This window comes from Salvelinus alpinus, chromosome 29 (assembly GCF_045679555.1).
Source record: "Salvelinus alpinus chromosome 29, SLU_Salpinus.1, whole genome shotgun sequence".
NCBI lineage: Eukaryota > Metazoa > Chordata > Actinopteri > Salmoniformes > Salmonidae > Salvelinus > Salvelinus alpinus.
In genome coordinates, this window is record NC_092114.1 from 40,988,419 (window position 1) to 41,013,043 (window position 24,625).

The following is a 24,625-nucleotide window of genomic DNA, read 5'->3' on the forward strand; positions in this document are numbered from 1 at the left end:
AATTAAAAATCATTATTTAAAACCTTGTCAACGTCTTGACTATATCTCCTATTCAGTTTGCAACTGATTTCATGTATGTTTTCATGGAAAACAAGGACATTTCTAAGTGACCCCAAACTTTTGAACGGTACTGTATATCTATTGCTCTGCCGTTCATAACCTTCTATAGTGTTATATCTTATTCATCCCTCCACATCCTCATAGATCATGCCGTGTATCTTCTTGTCTTACTAAACACCCCCATCTCCGTTGATGTCTTTTAAATCCATCCACCTAAACACATGAGTCTATATCGTGATGGAGAAAAGTAATCACCCTGGAATTCTCTCATCCTTCCTCTCTCTGAGCCAGATGGCCTGGAGAAGAGGTTCAGCTCGCTGTCTGAGTCCGTGTCGGAGCGGGCTGAGCAGCTCCAGACGTCCGTAGCCCAGTCGGTCAGTGTCCAGGAGGGGCTGAAGGGCCTGCTAGCCTGGCTGGACGGCCTACTGCTGACCCCTGGGCCCGTCCAACCCACCGCACAGGCTGTCCAGGATGCCCTCACACAGAATCAGGTACCATAGTAGAAATACAGGTCCACAATGGAACATGGAATAGCCTGCAGCTGCTATAATCCTGTTTCAGATATATATTTTTTTACCATACTTACATAGACTATTATCTAAAAATAATAATACACACTTCCACTTTGCAGTTGTGTTACATGAACTTCTTTTAACCCACTTCCCCTCTGTTCCAGAAACTACGCCAGGAGCTGTTATCCAGACAGGGCAGTGTGGAGGCCACCTGCGACTCTGTCTCCAAACTGCTCCAGAGCTCTGACGCCTCCACGGCCTCCGGGCTCCAGGGGTCATTAGAGAGCCTGACCCGGCACTACGCCGCGGCACAGGCCAAGCAGGCCGAGAGGGAGGCTGAGCTCCGGGGGCTCCTGCCCAAGCTGGAGAACTATGAGAGACTGAGTACAGACTTGCAGGGTTTTACTCAGACCAGGCTGAGAGCTCTGAGCCCCGCAGGACAGCCTGACCGCAGTGTGGAGGACTACAGACAGACCATTGAGGTAAAAGGGGTGGGATGGTAAAGATTGATTTGATTTGACAGTAAAAAAAAATACATATACACACAATACATAATTCATTGACTTAAAAAAATATATAATTTCCATTGTGGTCCCTTAAAGTGTTCCCGTACCATAGATATCAGTCCGTCAGACCATAGATATGAATGTAAACAGAGAGGTGGTAGGAGGATAGAGGTGCAGACCTGTATATATCAGTGTTACAGGCCATTGAGGTGAGAGGATGGTGATGATAAATAATAGTAAAGAACCATAGATATCTTTGAACAGAGAATTGGAAGAAGGCAGAGGGATTTCGGGGAGGGTAGGCTACCTTCAGATAACACATCTGTGTCTACGTTACTACTACAGGAGGTGAGAGCGGAGCAGGAGCAGGAGGCAGGTCAACTGAAGTCATTCTGCCAGCTGGGGACAGACCTCAGCCAAGCCAAGGCCCTGACCAGCACACAGACCCTACTGGACAAAGTCAGAGAGGTGTCCGATGAGTTCGCCCGACTGGAATCCAACATCACTGAAAGGTAAGCAGCACTGCCTCAGAAAAACGCTGAGCCAAATCCAATACAACACCAATGCAAAGCCCTGTGTATAAGCTTTGTAGTTCACTGTAGGTAAGCCCTGCCCTAGAATACACAAAACAAAGACCCACACGTCGAAATCGATTTAAAGGTCTCTAGATGCTTGTAGTGTAGCACCAATCCCACTAGGGGGAGATGGGTACAGCACAATAAGACAACACACTGTCACATTGCTGCCACCATTACAGTCTGAAATGTGACACTCATGGCATTTCTCTTCACGCTAATGCCATACAAATTCATCCACTGGTGTGGCAGGCAGCTTAGCGGTTAAGAGCATTGGGCTTTTACCCAAGGTTGCTGGTTTGAATCCCATAGTCGACTAGGGGGAACAGCTGTCTGTGCCCTTGAGCAAGGCACTTAACCCTAATTGCTCCTGTAAGAGTGTCTGCTAAATGACAACAATAAAATAAACTTCCTGTTACCAGTTGCCATGTCGCCCTGGTTAGCCTAGCCACACTTGTGACATGCCACAAGGGAGTTGGGCCTCATAGAAATAGAATGACTGGCAATGCCCCTTCTAGTGTTTCTATTTCTACTTCAGGCCTCTTATAAATACCATTGGACTGTCCGTTCGTCTAGCAAAAGATCGCAAAAGCTCCCATATCGCGGACCAGGATGTCTTGCTCCCAGACAGGCTAAACAACTTTTTTGCCCGCTTTGAGGACAATACAGTGCCACTGACACGGCCCCCTACCAAAACCTGCGGGCTCTCCTTCACTGCAGCCGAGGTGTGTAAAACATTTAAACGTGTTAACCCTCGCAAGGCTGCAGGCCCAGACGGCATTCCCAGCCGCGTCCTCAGAGCATGCGCAGACCAGCTGGCTGGTGTGTTTACGGACATATTCAATCAATCCTTATCCCAGTCTGCTGTTCCCACATGCTTCAAGAGGGCCACCATTGTTCCTGTTCCCAAGAAAGCTAAGGTAACTGAGCTAAACGACTACCGCCCCGTAGCACTCACTTCCGTCATCATGAAGTGCTTTGAGAGACTAGTCAAGGACCATATCACCTCCACCCTACCGGACACCCTAGACCCACTCCAATTTGCTTACCGACCCAATAGGTCCACAGACGACGCAATCGCAACCACACTGCACACTGCCCTAACCCATCTGGACAAGAGGAATACCCATGTGAGAATGCTGTTCATCGATTACAGCTCAGCATTTAACACCATAGTACCCTCCAAACTCGTCATCAAGCTCGAGACCCTGGGTCTCGACCCCGCCCTGTGCAACTGGGTCCTGGACTTCCTGACGGGCCGCCCCCAGGTGGTGAGGGTAGGTAACAACATCTCCACCCCGCTGATCCTCAACACTGGGGCCCCACAAGGGTGCGTTCTGAGCCCTCTCCTGTACTCCCTGTTCACCCACGACTGCGTGGCCATGCACGCCTCCAACTCAATCATCAAGTTTGCGGATGACACTACAGTGGTAGGCTTGATTACCAACAACGACGAGACGGCCTACAGGGAGGAGGTGAGGGCCCTCGGAGTGTGGTGTCAGGAAAATAACCTCACACTCAACGTCAACAAAACAAAGGAGATGATTGTGGACTTCAGGAAACAGCAGAGGGAGCACCCCCCTATCCACATCGACGGGTCAGTAGTGGAGAAGGTGGAAAGTTTTAAGTTCCTCGGTGTACACATCACGGACAAACTGAATTGGTCCACACACACAGACAGCGTTGTGAAGAAGGCGCAGCAGCGCCTCTTCAACCTCAGGAGGCTGAAGAAATTCGGCTTGTCACCAAAAGCACTCACAAACTTCTACAGATGCACAATCGAGAGCATCCTGTCGGGCTGTATCACCGCCTGGTACGGCAACTGCTCCGCCCACAACCGTAAGGCTCTCCAGAGGGTAGTGAGGTCTGCAGAACGCATCACCAGGGGCAAACTACCTGCCCTCCAGGACACCTACACCACCCGATGTCACAGGAAGGCCATAAAGATCATCAAGGACAACAACCACCCAAGCCACTGCCTGTTCACCCCGCTATCATCCAGAAGGCGAGGTCAGTACAGGTGCATCAAAGCAGGGACCGAGAGACTGAAAAACAGCTTCTATCTCAAGGCCATCAGACTGTTAAACAGCCACCACTAACATTTAGCGGCCGCTGCCAACATACTGACTCAACTCCAGCCACTTTAAAAATGGGAATTGATGGAAATTATGTAAAAATGTACCACTAGCCACTTTAAACAATGCCACTTAATATAATGTTTACATACCCTACATTACCCATCTCATATGTATATACTGTACTCTATATCATCTACTGCATCTTGCCATCTTTATGTAATACATGTACCACTAGCCACTTTAAACTATGCCACTTTATGTTTACATACCCTACAGTACTCATCTCATATGTATATACCGTACTCTATACCATCTACTGCATCTGCCATGCCGTTCTGTACCACCACTCATTCATATATCTTTATGTACATATTCTTTATCCCTTTACACTTGTGTGTGTGTGTAAGGTAGTAGTTGTGGAATTGTTAGGTTAGATTACTTGTTGGTTATTACTGCATTGTCGGAACTAGAAGCACAAGCATTTCGCTACACTCGCATTAACATCTGCTAACCATGTGTATGTGACTAATAAAATTTGATTTGATTTGATTTGATACATTGTTGGAATCGGCTAAACTTTGAACATTGAGATATTAAATAAATGATAGAGGCAAAGCCTTGAATAGAGAGAGTTTGTAAAAAGCCAGAAGGCTTTGGAATGTGTTTGTTGGAGGAGAGGAGAGCGACGTGTTGATATAGGAAAGACAGATGGATATCTGTGGATTAGGTGAAGAAGGGGTTGAGGTCAGGAGGTGAGGGGTGAGGTCAGTTCCCCTTAAGGGAGTCATCAGGGTTGGTATCTGGTTACCTTCTTTCCTGTGGAGCCATAAACTGTAAGGAGGAGTGTCTGAAGGAGGATGCATATAAACTGTGATGTCTGAGATGTTTAGCGGTCTGATTTCAGCTGTACAGAACCTTTGGGGAATGATTCAACTTGGTTAAAGCTTCTATAGTGTCCGTGAGTCATTTACTCTGAGAAATAAGAACCTAACAATATATAGTGAGGGATTAGGCCTGTCTCTTAACGCTGTGAGTTGCCAACAATGGTGTGGGGGGGTGGACCGTGTTAGCTGATGGCGCAGGAATGAATGTGGTCAGCGGTTACTAAAATAAGCCTTGGTGGGCACAGTTCAGTGTCCATTTATCAGACATACAAAAGAGGCTCTCACTTACAGACTGTGAACAAAACATAAATAAAACACTTTCAATGACCCAGACTGTTATATCATGATTGTTTTGTCTGTGTGCACCGCAGTCAGTGCAGTGTTTTGAAAGCAGCTGCGATTGGGGCAGAACAGGTACAAAGCAGGGGTCAAGGCCAAGGAGACTATAGCCTTGGGCGAATACGGTCGAGATACTGGTTTATCCTTGACTGCGTAACTCTCTCTTTTTGTGTCATGGAGCATGTGATTTTAATGTGATGGTTGTGTGTTTTATATGGACATGATAGTGGGATTGAATTCAAATGATCTCTCCCTCTTTCCATCTCTTTCTCCTCTCTTCATCCCTCTTTTGTTTTTCACCCGCTTTCTCAACGTCTACCCCCCCTCTATTTCTGTCCCTCTCTTTTTTTCTTCCCCCCATCTTGTTTCTCTCGCCATCCCCTCATCTTCACTTGTCTCTATCCTTCTCCTTCCCTCTCCAGGAACAACGCCACCCAGAGTTGTGAGCAGCGGTTGGGCCAGTTCCGCTCTCTCTCTGGCTCCCTCCTCAGGTGGCTCCAGACAACACAGGAGCAGCTGCCTCCCAAAGAGCCCAACCTCAGCACAGAGGCCCTGCAGAGGAGAGTGCAGCAGCTCACGGTGTGTGTGTGTCCTTTTTTAAAATTAGTACCTGGTTTAATCACACTCATGCAGCAAACAGAATCCTCAATCAATCACTGAAACATATTTCACTCATTCTAAGGTATTGCTAGATTCCGTAGTGATAAATACGTTCCAAAGCATGATAGTGATTCAGAACGACATGTCCGTGTGAATATTCATTGAGGAATTATATAAGGCCATTAATAACTTTCTGACATTTTTTTCTACTAAGGACTTACTGAGTGACTGGGAGGCCCAGGGGGTTCAGGTTCAGGAGCTGAACAAGACTGGATCAGAACTGGAGACCCTCATCATCAACATCACAGCCCCCCAGGCCAAGACAGGTAAGGGGAATGGGGAAACATCTGCCTGTGTGCGTCCCCTGCTGCCTGCATGTCCAAGTTCATCCACGCTCTGTCTGTGAGGTGTGTATTGTGCGTGTTGAAGTCTATGCTATCAGCGTGCTATCAGTGTGTGCGTGTACTGTGAGGAAATGCTATCTTTTAAGTGCAAAACATGTCCATGCAAAACTGTCTGTGTGTACAGCGTGTGGCAACCCAGAGACTGGTCGTGTTATATGCTTATCAGTGTTTGTGTTGGTCTGTACGCGAATGTGTGTTAGTGTCTGTTGCAATGTGTGTAGTTGTCTGAGTGTAGTGTGTGTGTCTCTCTCCCAGGTGTTCCCCAGATCAATGGTGCAGACAGCCCCAGCAGGGTTAATGGCATTCACACATGCAAAGGTGAGCTCACCCTCACTCCCTCATCCAAACCAATCGTCTCTGGCCTCCTTCCTCGTACGAGATGCTCTCCAGCGCTTACTACTGTGGACGTCACTGCTTTGGCGTACAATCTGCTCGCTCGCTCCCAAAAATGCTTACCGTGTATCCATTTTCTGTCTGTGTGTCTGTCTTCTGTCTGTGAGCTTCTTACAGTATGTGTGCTACTGCAGTGTCTAACACCATTACAAATGTTTGTTGTCACTAATATTCGGTTGCTCGGGATAATAACGTCCACCAAAGTCCTTCAGTAGCTAGGTTTCCATCCAACTGGCGACCCAGGTTTTCATGCGAAATATTCAAAAATCTGCATAAAAACAATATGCATCATGTCACCAGAATAAGACCCTCGTTATTTATTGGAAAGGAGTATCAAGCTCCATCACGTTCACTTTCACCACCCTGTGAAGTTCATCACTTATTTCATCTGTAGTCTAATAAACGGCATGGTTTCCTGAGTGGTAGTGGGAGGACCACGCAACATATGACTCCATACCAATCACCAAAACACCATACCAATTAAATGGGATTGGGTTTGTTTTGATAGATTGTCGTCCTTCTTTCTCTCAGACCTGACAGAGATGCAGGTGGCGGTGGCGGAAGTGAACGGTCGTTACGAGGAGCTGGGAGGGGAACTGAAGAACAGACGGGGGCACCAGGAGGCTTCTCTGGAGCTCAGACAGAAGGCCAGCCAGGGTACCGAGGAGCTCAGCCGCTGGCTGGGAGACCGGGAGAACAGCCTGCACCTGGGCCAGACCACCACCTCCCCCTCCAAACCTGAGTTGGTACGCGCCCAGGCCCAGGAGAACAAGGTGAGTGTCTGGACTCGGGTCAAACCACAGTCAATATTGGGGTGTATTATGTCTCTGCTAGTTGGTCAACAATGCTACATTGGAAAATAATGTATCACCCCCTAGCTGACATAAACATTTTACATTCTATTGCTTCCATTCTAAATGCTTATCCTCGTCTTTTTGTAGCCAACATACTGATATGCTCTTCTTTCTCTATACTTTAGGCCTTACTGTCTGAGCTGGCAGAGCATTCTGGGAAGGTGGAGGAGCTGAAGAGCACCCTGGAGAAGCTGATAGCAGACAACCCAGACTCCCCAGAGGCAGACACCTGGAGACAACAAATGAAGGAGATCGGTGAGTTGTACTGGGATGGATGAATAGGGTCGGCCATTTTGAATAGTTGTGTGGTAAGGGACACTTTCTAACATAAGGAACCAGTAGGCCTGTATAATTTGCATGGGCATCTACCTAAGACTTTGCCCTGAATCAAATAATTAATAGAGCCAGCCATTTTGAATGGTAGATGAATCCGTTTAAGGAACATATGGTTCTGTACATTTCAGAGGATAAGAAGACCGGCTAATGTCGTAGTTATTTGAGATTTGCCTCAGCAAAGTATTTTATTTTTAATGTAGCGAATGAATGGGATGACTCCTTGTCAAAGCTATTAAAATCACCTTCAAATTCTTGATGTCTTTACCCTGACCTGATTTATAGCCCTGTGGTTTTGAAGATAGGAGCTCTGCCTTGTTCCTTTCTCCACACATTTCACGCAGGGCCTTATTTCAAAGCCATGTGGATCCAAGACTCACTCTCTCTGCTGGATACCCAGTGTATGAGTCATGAGGAAAGCGTACAGAGGCAGAATAAAAAAATAGTTTGTGGACATAAGCCTGTCAAAATAATAACTGGGTCTATAATCAAATTGTTTATTCAGTCGGGCTGAGTCACTCATGGAACCCATCAGTTTCACTGTTATGGTTCTCCACTATTTTGTTAGTCATTTTTGAATATAAGTAATAGTTGCTATGGTTTTTCACTCCAACGTTCACTTCCTATTTACTTAGACTCCCGCTGGGCAAAGGCCAATGAGACGGCAGTACAGAGACAGACGGAACTGGAGACCTGTGCCGATAGGCTGGGCAGCTTTGCCACAGCAGCCAGTCAGTTGGGTCCGTGGCTCAGAGAGAAGGAGCTGATGATGAGTGTGCTGGGACCCCTGAGCATCGACACCAACATGCTGAACACCCAGAAACAACAAGTGCAGGTACATAGTTCAGGTCCTCTATGTTGAACACATGAAAAAGAATATCACAATAGATTGTCCACAACTTGCCAATTCTGTTCTTGAATCGGCATAAACGATTACCAACAGCGTTCTTATTAATTAGTGATAAGCTGTACTAGCCAAAATGTAGAGATTATTCCTGATTGACAGAATGTTCTGACTCCTCCTCTTTCCCTTCCCTCCGTCCTCCACAGTTCATGCTGCGTGAGTTTGAGACCCGCCGGCCCCAGTTCGACCAACTCACCCAGGCGGCCGAGGGCATCCTTTCCCCGTCTGGTGGCGACTCCTCCCCGCAGGATGCCAAGGACCTAGCAGAGGTCCGGTCCGAGCTGGGCTCCATCTCTCAGCAGTGGGACGACCTCACTCAACGTCTGTCCCGACGCTCGGAGCACATCGACCAGGCCCAGGGCACCAGCGAGCGATACCAGGCCCTGCTGAAGGACCTTTCGGTTAGCGTGGGGGCGCTAGGCGAGCGGCTGGACGGCCAGGCCTCGCTCAGTGCCCAGCCCGAGGCCCTGAAACAGCGCCTGCAGGAGACAGGCGAGATCCGCTCTGAGCTGGAGCAGAGGAGGGAAGAGTTGGGCGAGGCGGAGAAGCTGTGCGGCGAGCTGAGCGCCATCGTGGTTGAACCTTACCTGAGAGACGAGCTGAAGAAGAGGCTGGAGAGCGTGAGCAGCCCGCTGAGGAGCCTGGAGGAGAGGGCCAGTGAGTCTTCTGTCTTGCCTATGGTGTTTGTATGAATCTCTGTTGGCTTCAGTAGTATTTGTATGTGGTGGAGGCTATATTCTGGGGTTTTTGGTCTCTTTGTGGCTAGTTGTCAAGGTTTTGAATCCAGCGCTATAACCTCTCAGGTAGCTAGTCCTTCTGGTTAAATGTTCTTCATCAAAACATCTGTAAATGGATAGCGTTGAAATCCTCTGTCCTCTCCCTCAGCTGACGGTCTATCCCAGCTCCAAGCCGCTCTCTCAAGCACCCAGCAGTTCCAGCAGATGTTCGAGGAGCTGCGGAGCTGGCTGGACAACCAGGGTGGTCAAAGAGACTCTACCGCCGACTCCCTCCCCTGCCAGCCCGAGGCTATCCGGACCCTGTTTGCCCAGCAAGACGAGCTTCATCGTGGGGTGGCCAGCCAACGTGGCCCCTACGAGCTCATCCAGGCCGAGGGGGCCTCCCTGCTCGCCAAGCTACCCGCCGGCGGCGAAGAAAGATCAGCCTTACAGTCCCGGCTCGCCACCCTACGCCAGGACTGGGATGAGCTTAATCAGTGCATCGTGGAACGCCAGAACCGGCTGAAAACCGCCCTGACCAAGGCCGAGAGTTACCAGCAGCACCGCGCCAAGCTCACGCCCTGGGTGACAGAGTGCGAGAAGCGGGAAGCTGACATCCAGCCCTCCCTCGACCCTGCGGCCCTGGACGAGGCCTTGCAGAAGGCCAGGCAGCTGGGGTTAGACCTGGAGCACCATCGCCCACTCCTGGAGGATTTAAACACTGCAGCCGACCAACTCCTGGAACACTGCCGCGTCGGAGAAGAAGACATACGTGACGAAAAAGCCCAACTCAACCGTAGAGTCGACGGGCTGGCAGAAAAACTCCAGAACTGTGTTTCCCAGCTGGAAGAGTTAGCGGGTCGACTTAAGGAGTTTGAGGACGGGCGGCAGACGGTGGAGAGGAGGCTGGAGGCGGCGCGGCATCAGATCGAGGTGCAGGAGGCGCTGGGCCCACAGGCGTGCAGCAACAAGAGCCTGGAGCGGCTGAGGAGCCAGCAGGAGACGCTCCACTCGCTGCAGCCACAGGTGGCCTACCTGAGGGATCTGGCCCAGGGGCTTGTGCAGGACGCACCCCACACAGCAGGGGGTGGTGGAGAGGGAGGACAGAGGCTGGAGCAGCAGGCCCGAGACACGGACAGAGAGTTTGGAGACGTCAGCGAAAAGGTGAGAAGATGTGTGAGGAATTTAGTATAAACTGTATTTCATATATAAAAAAAGTATAAATATTTAATCGACACTCAGATGAAAGATGGAGGCCTGTATTCTGTTCAATAGAAGAATGTTCCAAAAATGAAACAGTTTTGAAAAATATAATACACAAAAACAATAAGGGTGTCTCAATACTCTTCAACGGGCTTTCCTCTTTTGAAAGCATTTGTTTTGGTTTGTTGGACTTGCACTTTTACAATTACATCATCCTTTACAATTACGTTAGTGGACAAGTAAGGAAAGGAGACAATGAAAGGAAGCCATTTATGAGTATTGTAACACAGCCAATCTATTCAGCCTGGAGTGTGGCTGATCCAAAGGAGGAGCTAGTTTTAGCAAAGGTCATTGTGTGCGAGGGTGTGAAGGCTTGTGTGTTGTGACTGAGCGTGTGTGTGTGTGTGAGCATGTATGTATGTGCATGTGTGTGTGAGTTGAGATGGAGAACAGAACGTGTTTAAGCTGACAGAGGAGTTCAAGTATTCAGAGTTCCAGTGTCTTATATGGTCATTGTACAGATAGGAAACTTCAGACCATTGAATCACTTTACTGAGATGTAAACCAACGAGTCAAGAGCATTGTTCTGTATAGTGATCCAGGGCCTTCAGAAAGTATTCATAGCCCTTGACTTATTCCACATTTTGTTGTTACAGCCTGAATTCAAAATTGATTCAATAAAAAAAAAAGTCTCACCCATCCACACACAATACCCCACAATGACTAAGTGAAAACCTGTTTTTAGAAATGTTTGCTAATTTATTGATGATCAAATACAGAAAGAGCTCATTTAAATAGGTATTCACACCCGAGTCAATACTTTGTAGAAGCACCTTTGGTGGCGATTACAGCTTTGAGTTGTCTTGGGTATGTTGTATCAGCTTTGAGTTGTCTTGTGTATTTTGTATCAGCTTTGAGTTGTCTTGGGTATGTTGTGTATCAGCTTTGAGTTGTCATGGGTATGTTGTATATCAGCTTTGAGTTGTCTTGGGTATTTTGTATCAGCTTTGAGTTGTCTTGGGTATGTTGTGTATCAGCTTTGAGTTGTCTTGGGTATGTTGTGTATCAGCTTTGAGTTGTCATGGGTATGTTGTATCAGCTTTGAGTTGTCTTGTGTATTTTGTATCAGCTTTGAGTTGTCTTGGGTATGTTGTGTATCAGCTTTGAGTTGTCATGGGTATGTTGTATATCAGCTTTGAGTTGTCTTGGGTATTTTGTATCAGCTTTGAGTTGTCTTGGGTATGTTGTGTATCAGCTTTGAGTTGTCTTGGGTATGTTGTGTATCAGCTTTGAGTTGTCTTGGGTATGTTGTGTATCAGCTTTGAGTTGTCTTGGGTATGTTGTGTATCAGCTTTGAGTTGTCTTGGGTATGTTGTGTATCAGCTTTGAGTTGTCTTGGGTATGTTGTATATCAGCTTTGAGTTGTCTTGGGTATGTTGTATATCAGCTTTGAGTTGTCTTGGGTATGTTGTATATCAGCTTTGAGTTGTCTTGGGTATGTTGTATATCAGCTTTGAGTTGTCTTGGGTATGTTGTATATCAGCTTTGAGTTGTCTTGGGTATGTTGTATATCAGCTTTGAGTTGTCTTGGGTATGTTGTATATCAGCTTTGAGTTGTCTTGGGTATGTTGTATATCAGCTTTGAGTTGTCTTGGGTATGTTGTGTATCAGCTTTGAGTTGTCTTGGGTATGTTGTATATCAGCTTTGAGTTGTCTTGGGTATGTTGTATATCAGCTTTGAGTTGTCTTGGGTATGTTGTATATTAGCTTTGAGTTGTCTTGGGTATGTTGTATATCAGCTTTGAGTTGTCTTGGGTATGTTGTATATCAGCTTTGAGTTGTCTTGGGTATGTTGTGTATCAGCTTTGAGTTGTCTTGGGTATGTTGTATACCAGCTTTGAGTTGTCTTGGGTATGTTGTATATCAGCTTTGCACATCTGGATTTGGGGATTTTTTCCCCCATTCATCCTTGCAGATTCTCTCAAGCTTTGTTAAGTTAGATGGGGAGCGGCTGTGAACAGCAATCTTCAATAGGATGGGCCACTCAAGGACTTTCACATTTTTGTTTTGAAGCCATTGCTTTGGCTAATTGTCCTGTTGGAATGTAAATCTTCACCACCTTCTAAGGTCGTTTGCACTCTGAAGCAGGTTCTCATCAAGGGTTTTCCTGTGTTTGGCTCCATTCATTGTTCCCTCTATCCTTACCAATCTCCCAGTCCCTGCTGCTGTAAAGCATCCCCATAGCATGATTCTGGCACCACCATGCTTCATGGTAGGGATGGTGTTGAACTTGTGATGAGCTGTGCCTGGTTTTCTCCAGACATTGTGCTTTGCATTCAGGCCAAATTAGTTGAATGTTTGTCTCATCAGACCACAGAATCTTTTGCTTTAGAATCTGAGTATTTCACGTACCTTTTTGCAAACTCCAGCCAAGTAGTTCTGTCAGTGGTCATTGGGTTCTCGGTCACCTCCCTGACCAAGGTCCTTCTTGCCCGTTTGGTCGTACGGCCAGCTCTAGGCAGAGTCTGGGTAATTCCATATTTTTTTAATTTCCGAATGATGGAGACCACTGTGCTCTTGGAAACTTCCAACACTCTTCAAATTGTTTTATACCCTTCCCCAGACATATGCCTCATCACAATTCTATCTCGGTGATCTACAGACAGTTCCTTGGCCTTCATGGTATCGTTTCTGCTCTGACATACTGTACACTGTCAACTGTGGGGCCATCTGTAGGCAGGTGTGTTTCTTTCTAAATCATGTCCAAACAGTGGAATTAGCCACAGGTGGACTCCAATCAGGTTGAAGTGGCATCTCATGGATGATCAAAGGAAATTGGATGAACCTGAGTTTAATATGCAAAGGGGTGTGAATACTTTTAAATATTAAAATAGTAAATTAAATATTTCTGTATTTAATTTTCAATATATTTTCTAACATTTTTAAACATGTTTTCACTTTGTCATTATGGGGTATTGTGTGTAGATGGGTGAGAAAAAAACATATTTAATCAATTTTGAATTCAGACTGTAACACAACAAAATGTGGAATAAGTCAAGTGGTATGAATACTTTCTGAAGGCACTGTATGTATAATTCCCAAATGTGCCATAGATAGTTACTTATAGACGGGTACAAATCAGTATGGTATTTAATCAGATACATGGTCAGAAGTCATTACATTTGACCATTATTAATAAGATAAGTTTGTCTCTTATCCCACCGCTCTGATCACATTCCTTTCCTCCACATCGCAAATGAGACAGTTAGGACTCAAAGCAGAGAGCTAGGATACATTAACTAGGCTGAATCATGAAGCATGATTTGTCCCGCTATTTATATCATATTATTACATCAGCAAGGCGCCATGCCACTTTCAACTTGCTAACATTATTAACTGTCTCTCCGTCCTTCTCCTCCTTCCCTCCCTCCCGCCTCTAGATTGAAAAGTGCTGTTCCACCCTGGAGTCCCGTCTCCAGGGTGTGGGGGAAGTCCAGTCCTCGGTACGCGACCTCTTCTCCCGCCTGGCCGACCTGGACGACGAGCTGGACTCGCTGAGTCCCGTGGGGCGCGATGCCGACTCGCTCGCCTCGCAGGCGGACGCCGTCCGCACTTTCCTGGCTCGCCTGGCCACGTTGAGGTCGGAGCTCGAAGGTCACGGGGGCGACTGCACCGCCATGCTCCGCCGAGAGGGGTCGTCTCCCGATCTCCTCGCCCTGAGGAGAGAGACGGAGGCCCTGAGCCGCCAGGCTGGGAAGCTGGCCGAGAGGGGCCAGGCCAGACTGGAGCAGATCGGGGCAGCTGCCGAGAAGGTGGGAGAATTCTACGCCCAGGTGGCGGCGCTGCAAGGGCTACTGGGACGGGCAGAGGAGGGGCTGAACTCGCAGGGCGTGGTGGGGACGGAGGTGGACACCATCAAGCAGCAGCTGCACGAGTTCAAGGTAAGAACAAGTTTGATGTTTATGGTTGGGAATGTGAATGTGCTACTACTGAAATGTATTGACTAGAATGGACAATCCCGTTCAAGTCAATGTTCCGTGATGGATGGGCCGCCGGCCATATTGACTTCATCCAGGCCTGGAAATAATCATCTTTCTATGGCTACTCTATTGTAAAGTTTTTGTTCTGCGCTATCATGTCATTTCTTTGGGCATTATGTCTTCAGAGATTAGTAAATTGGGTAGAGCTAGCTATGGTTATACTGTAGTACAGCCTCCTAGAAGTGAGCTTGGCATGCGTTTCCCAAGTGTTTTTGGTGCCGGCATCAATGAACAGCCTTCTGAATTGTCTTGTGACTCCTCAGAGAATGGAAAACTTTGTTTCTAGCCACAGCTCCAGTATTACCTAGCCACAAGCCACCATTTGGGAAACATTGCATTGCGGATTTATTAGAACCAGTTCAGCTAGGGTTGTTGTGAAAAGCTATATTTCTTCTAGAATTGAGCTTGACGTACTTTGGTTTGAATTATATTCAACAAACGTGCATAGAAATATAGCAGACATTGTGTATATAGTATTGCACAGTTGTTGCTCTGGCGGCCATTTTGTTAGAACCTCTCAGCTGGTGCTTGACTCTGACCTGCAACAGAATTAGTGCGTCTTATTGAAATAAGCAATTGACTAACACAGATCCTTTTGAAAGCCTTCAGTTACATAAGAGCCATTTCTTGGGAGAGGTCTCAGAGGAAAGTACTTGACCCTTCTTGGTTGTTGAACTTTGTGGATTAAGCCTCTTCTAGCGCAGATGCTTTGAGTGCGTGTCTCTCTCTGTCTGTGGGACTATGCCTACTGTAGGAAGTGTACCGTGGCATCCTCTCTTCTATAAATCAACTCCAGCTTCAACTTTGCTCTCTCGCTACTTCCCTTCCCCAACAGGATTTTGGACGGGTGACGTTTCTTTCCTGACTCCGCTCCTACAGTGGGCTGTGAGGAGGGTGTTGTGATGGAGTGTGACCCCTCTCCTAACTCAAGTCGTTCCTCTGGCTCTCAGCTGTATTTATAGAGCAGTCTGGGGGGGGCAGAAGAGAGGTATGGGGACTGAGGTATGTAGGGGACTTGAGTGAGCTTATATGCAAGAAAGGAGTGATATATAATTCATAGGAGCATCGCAGGGGGTGTGACTGAGTTCTACAGCCAGGCAGAGACGAGAGTTTAGTCACAGCAGCACTGCTCTACTTCAAGTGTCTGACGCACTTCTTCGCCCATGCTGACTCGCTCGCGTCTAAACGTTCTTATAATGTTCCCTCAACCCCCCCTCTGACCCCCTACTGCTCCGGCGCCAGCCCTTGGAACTCGTTAGGGCCTGTCACCACGGTGACGGACGACAGGCTAAGTTTGATACCAGAGCGATTCGCACACCATACGTTTGTTTTTTTCTTCAAGCTATGCTCCCCCAGCCGTCTAGGAGAAATCCCAGGCTAGGTAACCCAGCCAACAAGAATTAGCCTACTCCTTCCCCCTCAATAGGAATCTGCTGTAGAACGTTCCATAGGAATTTGCTGTGTCCTGCTAAATAGCAATACAGAAACAGGGCCGCTCCATTGTACTGCTACTTTCCATTGGTTTCCATTCATTGTGAAATGTTACATGATATTTCATGAGTACTATACAACACAGACAGGTCTTTCTGGCTGAGTCCATTGATATTAAACATATATATTTTTTACTGTGCTTTATGCCACATCCTCTGCACTAGAAGTACCGGTATGTCAGTACGTTTGCAACACCCCCCTTCCTATCTGTTTATTTACTAGATACAGTAGCTCTGGGGCGGCAGCGTAGCCTAGTAGTTAGAGCGTTGGACTAGTAACCGAAAGGTTGCAAGATCGAATCCCCGAGCTGACAAGGTACAAATCTGTCGTTCTGCCCCTGAACAAGGCAGTTAACCTCTCTAGGGTTTGTGGGACGGTAGCGTCTCACCTCGTCAACAGCCAGTGAAACTGCAGGGCGCCAAATTCAAAACAACAGAAATCCCATAATTAAAATTCCTCAAACATACATGTAAATCCAGCCACAGTGTCCGATTTCAAATAGGCTTTACGACGAAAACAAACCAAACGATTATGTTAGGTGAGTGCCTATTCACAGAAAAACACAGCCATTTTTCCAGCCAAAGAGAGGAGTCACAAAAAGCAGAAATATAGATAAAATTAATCACTAACCTTTGATGATCTTCATCAGATGACACTCATAGGACTTCATGTTACACAATAAATAAGTTCATATTTATATCCAAAATCTCAGTTTACATTGGCGCGTTATGTTCAGTAGTTCCAAAACATCGGGTGATTTTGCAGAGCGCCACATCAATTTACAGAAATAGTCATCATACATGTTGATGAAAATACAAGTGTTACACATTGAATTTTAGATCCACTTCTCCTTAATGCAAACGCTGTGTCAGATTTCAAAAAAACTTTACGGAAAAAGCAGACCATGCAATAATCTGAGTACGGCGCTAAGACGACAAATCAACCCAAAGAGATACCCGCCATGTTGACTCCAACATAAGTCAGAAATAGCATTATAAATATTCACTTACCTTTGATGATCTTCATCAGAATGCACTCCCAGGAATCCCAGTTCAACAATAAATGTTTGTTTTGTTCGATAATGTCCATCATTTATGTCCAAATTCCTCCTTGTTGTTCGCGTGTTCAGTACATAATCTAAACTCACGACGCGCGTGCAAGTCCAGCGGAAAGTACGGACGAAAAGTCCAAAAAGTTCCGTTACAGTCCGTAGAAACATGTCAAACGATGTATAGAATCAATCTTTAGGATGTTTTTATCATAAATCTTCAATAATGTTCCAACCGGAGAATTCCTCTGTCTTCAGAAAAGCAAATGGAACAGAGCTCGCTCTCACGTGAACGAGCGTCACGAGCTCAAAGCATTCTGCCAGGCCTCTGAGTCATTCCCCTCTCATTCGGCCCCACTTCACAGTAGAAGCATCAAACAAGGTTCTATAGACTGATGACATCTAGTGGAAGCCTTAGGAAGTGCAACATGACCCCATTTCCACTGTATCTTGGCTAAGCAAAGAGTTGAAAACCTACAAACTTCAGATTTCCCACTTCCTGGTTGGATTTTTTCTCAGGTTATTGCCTGCCGTATGAGTTCTGTTATACTCACAGACATCATTCAAACAGTTTTAGAAACCTCCGAGTATGTTCTATCAAAATCTAATAATAATATGCATATCCTAGGATTTGGGGCTGAGTAGCAGGCAGTTTACTCTGGGCACGCTTTTCATCCGGACGTGAAAATACTGCCCCCTTCCCCAATGAAGTTAACCCACTGTTCCTAGGTAGTCATTGAAAATAAGAATTTGTTCTTAACTGACTTGCCTAGTTAAATAAAAGTATATATAAAAGCTCCCTAAGATGGTGGAATTTTTAAGTAGATGATGTTAATGATTGGTTATATTGTCATTATATCAAATAAAAAAGGATAATTATAAACCTGTTAAAATATAGGACAAGCCTAATCTGATTGGAGGGTGTGTTGCTAGACTTACTGGACACTGGTTTCTGATTGGTTTAGCTGGTGTCTTGGTGAGCTTTCTTCTTCCTCCCTGTGCTGTCTCTTATTCTCTACTCCCTTGATTTATCGACACTATTAATATTGTGGTTGGCCCCCCCACTACTTTCTCCCCATCCCTTTCTTTCCCCCTCTTAATGAGAGCAAGCGGGATGGATGTTTGGCAGAAGACGAGCAGGGAGAGGAGCGAAAGGGGGGGAGAGAGAAAGAGAAATCGGTGAATAGCTGAATAGCAGTTAGCGAGCGAGAGGAAAAGAGAAGGGCGACAGCTTAATGGAATGTTCCAGTGTAAATGTAGACACAAGCTGGGCATTGCTGGCATTGACTACAGCCAGTAGTAATAGCAGTAATAATTGTAAAAGTACAGCCGGCGCTGTATCTAGAGCATGAAGAGTTAGTCTGGGTGCATAGGAAGGGGTCTACAGGGAGAGAGGGGGGTGGTGAGGAGTGAGAGGTAGAGAGAGGGGGGTGGTGAGGAGTGAGAGGTAGAGAGAGGGGGGTGGTGAGGAGTGAGGTAGAGAGAGGGGGGTGGTGAGGAGTGAGAGGTAGAGAGAGAGGGGGGTGGTGAGGAGTGAGAGGTAGAGAGAGAGGGGGGTGGTGAGGAGTGAGAGGTAGAGAGAGAGGGGGGTGGTGAGGAGTGAGAGGTAGAGAGAGAGGGGGGTGGTGAGGAGTGAGAGGTAGAGAGAGAGGGGGGTGGTGAGAAGTGAGAGGTAGAGAGAGGGGGGTGGTGAGGAGTGAGAGGTAGAGAGAGGGGGGTGGTGAGGAGTGAGAGGTAGAGAGAGGGGGGTGGTGAGGAGTGAGAGGTAGAGAGAGGGGGGTGGTGAGGAGTGAGAGGTAGAGAGAGGGGGTGGTGAGGTAGAGAGAGGGGGTGGTGAGGTAGAGAGAGGGGGTGGTGAGGTAGAGAGAGGGGGTGGTGAGGTAGAGAGAGGGGGGTGGTGAGGAGCGAGGTGGTGAGGAGTGAGGTAGAGAGAGAGGGGGGTGGTGAGAAGTGAGAGGTAGAGAGAGGGGGGTGGTGAGGAGTGAGAGGTAGAGAGAGGGGGGTGGTGAGGAGTGAGAGGTAGAGAGAGGGGGGGGGTGAGGAGTGAGAGGTAGAGAGAGGGAGGAGGTGAGGTAGAGAGGGAGGTGGTGAGGAGTGAGAGGGAGAGGGAGGGGTGGTGAGGGGAGAGAGGTAGAAAGAGAGAGGGGGGGTGAGGGGAGAGAGGTAGAAAGAGAGAGAGGGGAGGGGTGGTGAGGAGTGAGAGGTAGAAAGAGATGGAGGGAGGGGTGGTGAGGAGTGAGAGGTAGAAAGAGAGAGGGAGGGAGGGGTGGTGAGGAGTGAGAGGTAGAAAGAAAGAGAGAGGGAGGGGTGGTGAGGAGTGAGAGGTAGAAAGAGGGAGTGAGAGGTAGAAAGAAAGAGAGAGGGAGGGGTGGTGAGGAGTGAGAGGTAGAAAGAGAGAGAGAGGGAGGGGTGGTGAGGGGAGAGAGGTAGAAAGAGAGAGGGGGGGGGTGGTGAGGGGAGAGAGGTAGAAAGAGAGAGGGGGGGTGGTGAGGGGAGAGAGGTAGAAAGAGAGAGAGGGGAGGGGTGGTGAGGAGTGAGAGGTAGAAAGAGATGGAGGGGAGGGGTGGTGAGGAGTGAGAGGTAGAAAGAGATGGAGGGAGGGGTGGTGAGGAGTGAGAGGTAGAAAGAGAGAGGGAGGGAGGGGTGGTGAGGAGTGAGAGGTAGAAAGAAAGAGAGAGGGAGGGGTGGTGAGGAGTGAGAGGTAGAAAGAAAGAGAGAGGGAGGGGTGGTGAGGAGTGAGAGGTAGAAAGAAAGAGAGAGAGAGGGGGGGGTGGTGAGGAGTGAGAGGTAGAAAGAAAGAGAGAGGGAGGGGTGGTGAGGAGTGAGAGGCAGAAAGAGAGAGGAAGGGGTGGTGAGGAGAGAGAGGTAGAAAGAGAGAGGGAGGGGTGGTGAGGGGAGAGAGGTAGAAAGAGAGGGAGGGGTGGTGAGGAGAGAGAGGGGGAGGGGTGGTGAGGAGTGAGAGGTAGAAAGAGAGAGGGGAGGGGTGGTGAGGAGTGAGAGGTAGAAAGAGAGAGGGAGGGGTGGTGAGGGGAGAGAGGTAGAAAGAGAGAGGGAGGGGTGGTGAGGGGAGAGAGGTAGAAAGAGAGGGAGGGGTGGTGAGGGGAGAGAGGTAGAAAGAGAGGGAGGGGTGGTGAGGAGAGAGAGGGGGAGGAGTGGGAGGTAGGAAGAGAGAGGGAGGGGTGGTGAGGGGAGAGAGGTAGAAAGAGAGGGAGGGGTGGTGAGGGGAGAGAGGTAGAAAGAGAGGGAGGGGTGGTGAGGGGAGAGAGGTAGAAAGAGAGGGAGGGGTGGTGAGGAGAGAGAGGGGGAGGAGTGCGAGGTAGGAAGAGAGAGGGAGGGGTGGTGAGGGGAGAGAGGTAGAAAGAGAGAGGGAGGGGTGGTGAGGGGAGAGAGGTAGAAAGAGAGGGAGGGGTGGTGAGGAGAGAGAGGGGGAGGAGTGCGAGGTAGGAAGAGAGAGGGAGGGGTGGTGAGGAGAGAGAGGGGGAGGAGTGCGAGGTAGGAAGAGAGAGAGGCAGATGAGGATAAGCAAGACTTCCCTTTCCCTAAGATCCTCTTTCATTCACTCAGGGAGCCCACTTGCCACATTTCACCCCTCCCTCTTCTCCTTTCCTCTCTCTCTCTCTTTCTCTCTCAAGCCCCCTCTCTCTCTCTCTCTTTCTCTCTCAAGCCCCCTCTCTCTCTCTCTCTCTCTCTCTCTCTCTCTCTCTCTCTCTTTCTCTCTCAAGCCCCCTCTCCCTCTATGTCCCGCTCTCCTCTCTGGGCATGTAATGGATCTCGCCAGGTCATTTCAAACCTAAACATGTCTGTCTGCCCTGAAAGCAGACTAGCCTGTCTGCTCCACCATCCCATCCCCCCACCAGACCCCAGTTTAGACTGAAGGGAAAAAGACTACCAATCCACAGAGATGATGTCATTAGGGGGGGTGGTAACGATTAGGGGGTAAGGTGCAAGAGGATCTTGTCAGATTAGTGAAGTCGTATTGAGTCACAAAGAGACGGAGGGGCGGATGAGAGAAAGAGGGAGGGGAAGGGTAGGGCGGTGTTGTTTTTAAGTGGCCTGCGGCAGTCCCTCTCAGTCCCTCTCCGTACATGTGGCGTGTTGGCCCGTGTTCGGACAAGTCCGACTGTTTATCAAGTATGTTTTTATAGCTGGCCATACTATCTGCGTACATGTGCTCTTATGTGATCAGCAGAATTCACTTGTGTGTTTAGGGGTGCTTTGTGTGCCCACTAGGTGTGTGTGTGTGTCTCTCGGGAGGATGTGTGTGGAGGGTGGGGAGACAGCTGAGATTCCGGACACGCCCCCTGAAAAAAGCTGGAATTAGAAACATCCTCTGACACACACACACACACACACACACACACACACACACACACACACACACACACACAGAGACTCCAGGGTGTGGCTCTACTGCATGTCCCTTTGCTCCAGAGCAGCTGACATAGTCTATGGAGCGGGATAGGGATGAGTTGAGGTGTTGTGAAGTCCCCCCACTACAACTGGGAATTCCTGTATAGGGCTGGTAAGGGGGACAGAGGTGACGGATGAGGAATCCTTCCCTTAAATCATGCCATCGCGTCTCTGCTGTCCTCACCCCTGCTTTCCCCCCTCTCTCCACCCTCCCTGCTGCATCGGCCCCCATCCTGGTTTCAAATACTATTTAAAATCGTTCAAATTCTTTAGAGCGTCTGCTTTAGCCTGCCTGAGGTGCTAAGTGAGCATGGTTTGGGACTTTGGACGTTCTTATTGGTTCAGTGCAACAGGCAAGCTCAATATAGGCCAGCTAAAGTATTTGAAATGATTTTGAATAGTATATAAACCTTGGTGAGATAGATCTCTCATCTCTCCCTCCACCCAAATCCTCAGAGACATGCTGTAAAGGATTCTGGGGTAGTCTTTTTTTGGGGGGGGGGGTTTATGATGTAGCTGATGTGCACGCTTCGGGTAGGATTGGGCCATAGCCACAGCTCTAGGATCAGCTTACAACTCCCTCAATTCTTGTTAACCCCCCCCCCCCCCCCCCCCCCCCACTTAATAATGTGAAATTGGCTCTCTTTTTGCTGAAGATTCTTTGATAGATAGTTTACATTGAAAGCGACGTGACTTACTGGTAATATGATGTCATGTTGATTAGGTGTTCCCGTAAATATTCCCCGGGACTTGGATGGTTGCGTTCCTCATTTATCATCTTCAGAGACCTGGCCTGATTTTGTGGGTCTCCACTCCTCTGTTGATTTAGCTCCTTTTGTTCATCAACTCTTTGGTTCATTTTCGCCTTTGTTTATTTTCCATCCTAAGGGGTTGATTGGATCAGGTTAACACAGTTTTCACTAATCATAGCAGATTCATTTCAGATTGACCTTTCCTTTACCATGCTCACTGTCTGAGTGAGAACACACACTTGTGTGTGTGTGACATCTTTCTCCATCTCCCTGCTATCGGGGTCCTATATTGTCTCAGCTGTTGTGAATTAGACGGGCATGCCACAGCACATCTCTCCTCGTCCCTTATCGTCACCGTCCTCTGTCACCAGCCCAGCCGTAACAAATACACTGCCTCTTTACATAAACTACACAACTAGAATAATGTGTCAAATTAAGAAGCCCAATAATCTACGTAGAAGAATGTATGTAATGTTGGTATACACTCAGAGTTGGGAATGTGGGATACCATGGATAGTAGAATGCTGTGTGTGAGTAGAGTTGGCCCTCTCACTCACTCCTCACTGGCCACAGCGGGGCCCAGCACAGGTGTTGTTTGGAAAGAGGAAGAAAGCGTTTGTTTGTGTGCGTGTCTATTTTTAATTAGCAAAACACAGAAACTGGGAACAAAGCAGAAATGTGACCTCTAATTTGGCCAGGATTAGGATGTGGGGAAAAAACTTGAACATTCACATACGGGCCCCATATTCAGACCCTAATGATGCGTAACGCCGTAGTTTGGCAACGTCTTAGGGACAATATGCTAGTCTTTCAGGTATGAAGGTGTGAGTTCTTCATTACAGAAACCACATGTGCCCACTTGGCCACACATGACTTTAGTTAAACAATCTGTAACACCTAGAAGCATTGTACCCCCCAGTATTCATTTGATTGACAAGCCTGTTATTCACTATATGTACTGTGGCAGACTGGTTGAAGTTTCTGGGTGGTTTTTCATGCTTCTCTTTGTGTCTGTGTGTGTGGGGGGGGGGGGGCAGACAATGGCCGCATTGAGCCGCTCAGGTACAACGCTGCTAGTTAATAATAAAACTGCTGCTGAGAGGGAGAGCACTTCCTTGCTGCCTGGATACGAGTGGGAGAAAGGGGCAGAGGCAATAGAGGCAAGAGAGAGGAGGGAAAGGGGGAATGGAAAGAGAGGAGGGAGAAAGGGGGAAAAAATGGAGAGAATTGCCTTAAATGACAACAGTGCTTTAAAAAGATGCGATATGGATAGATGGTGAGATGTGATTTGAGTTCTGTTGAGAGAAAGGGAAAGGGAGAAATACAGGGAAAGGAGAGAGAGAGAGAGCACACTGTCATTTCTACAGTTCTCTTGTGAGTAAACCAGCCACAGCAAAGTCAATACTATCAGTATCCTGTAGACACCTGCATATATCACCAAACAGCTCTACTGACTTTGCGGAGACGGTCGTCGGTCTACATTATGGTATGAAGTCTAGAGACCTACAGCATGGCCTTTTGGCTGACGGCTAAACGTTAATGGATTCCGTTGCTTTGAGTCCCCACTGTGTGTAGCTCACCGGGGGATTTTGGGGCCTGCTCGCCCCTCCCGCTTCCTGTCTGAGGCAGAACTGTGACTCATTTAAGCAGCCGTGACAGACCAAATGAACGGGGGATGAATGACAATTTAGAGGAGAGGAGTGGGGGGTGGACACATAGACTGCAAGAAAAGGGTCAAGGATGGAATGATCAAATCCGACACAATCAAAATGGAGACGGCAGAGAGGGCGTAAAAAATAAGTAATAGTATTGATGTATTATCTTGCCTGTGTACCCCTTGTGTTCTTCCCTCTTTCCTCTTTCTTTCTATCCCTCACTCATTTCCCCTCACTGGCGTTCCATCTCTCCTGGTAGCTGGCCCACGTGTGCGCGGTTCAATTTGGAGCGGCTTGTGCTGTGGGGGGCATTGTAGGTCGCGCGAGACTGAGGAAGCTTTGGGGGGGGGGCTGAGCAGAGGAGGGACAAACCCCTTTTGTTTCTATGAAGACGTTTTCCTTGGACGCAGCCATGACAGCTGCACCACAACTGACAGAGGGAGTGAGAGGGGAGGGGGGGGGAGGGAGTTAAAAAGGAAGAGTGGAGTATTTAGCGTGTTTGACATGCAGGCCACGGGCGGCTCGCAGCAACAGTTCGACGACAGAGAGAGGGGGGAGGGAAAGCGAGAGAGAACTCCCTCCCCCTATCAAGTGAAGAATGTGTGTGGACTAAAGAGCGACAGAGCGAGGGAGAAGGCAGGCATGCGTTAGTTGAGTTCACATCGGCTGCTGTCTCTGCCAGAGGTCTTTAAACGAACAGTCATAGCAACTGTAAAAGGGAAGGCAGGATAAGAGAGAAGAACGAGTGGAGGTGTAGGAACTGAACCACAACAGGCACTGTATCAGGGATACAAGGAGAAAAACAAACATGGTTCAAATCAATGATTTATATATACACTAGATGACTGATAGGGGGCGCTGGGTTGAA

The 24,625-nt window shown here is 48.0% G+C and overlaps 1 protein-coding gene across 20 annotated transcripts in view; it reads left to right on the forward strand.

Moving 5' to 3' along the window:
• The window catches only part of LOC139559012 (microtubule-actin cross-linking factor 1-like), a 259,756-nt gene that overhangs the window by 176,706 nt on the left and 58,425 nt on the right, over positions 1-24,625 (forward strand). For 19 of the 20 annotated variants that reach the window (XM_071374618.1, XM_071374625.1, XM_071374623.1 and 16 more), the window contains 12 exons: positions 352-551; positions 737-1,054; positions 1,424-1,590; positions 5,377-5,533; positions 5,769-5,880; positions 6,214-6,276; positions 6,883-7,124; positions 7,331-7,460; positions 8,174-8,373; positions 8,589-9,099; positions 9,328-10,322; positions 13,802-14,302. In XM_071374618.1, coding sequence (XP_071230719.1) covers positions 352-551; positions 737-1,054; positions 1,424-1,590; positions 5,377-5,533; positions 5,769-5,880; positions 6,214-6,276; positions 6,883-7,124; positions 7,331-7,460; positions 8,174-8,373; positions 8,589-9,099; positions 9,328-10,322; positions 13,802-14,302 — 3,596 coding nt within the window. The remainder of the gene's footprint in view (positions 1-351; positions 552-736; positions 1,055-1,423; positions 1,591-5,376; positions 5,534-5,768; positions 5,881-6,213; positions 6,277-6,882; positions 7,125-7,330; positions 7,461-8,173; positions 8,374-8,588; positions 9,100-9,327; positions 10,323-13,801; positions 14,303-24,625) is intronic. The other variant, XM_071374610.1, reaches the window with a different exon arrangement.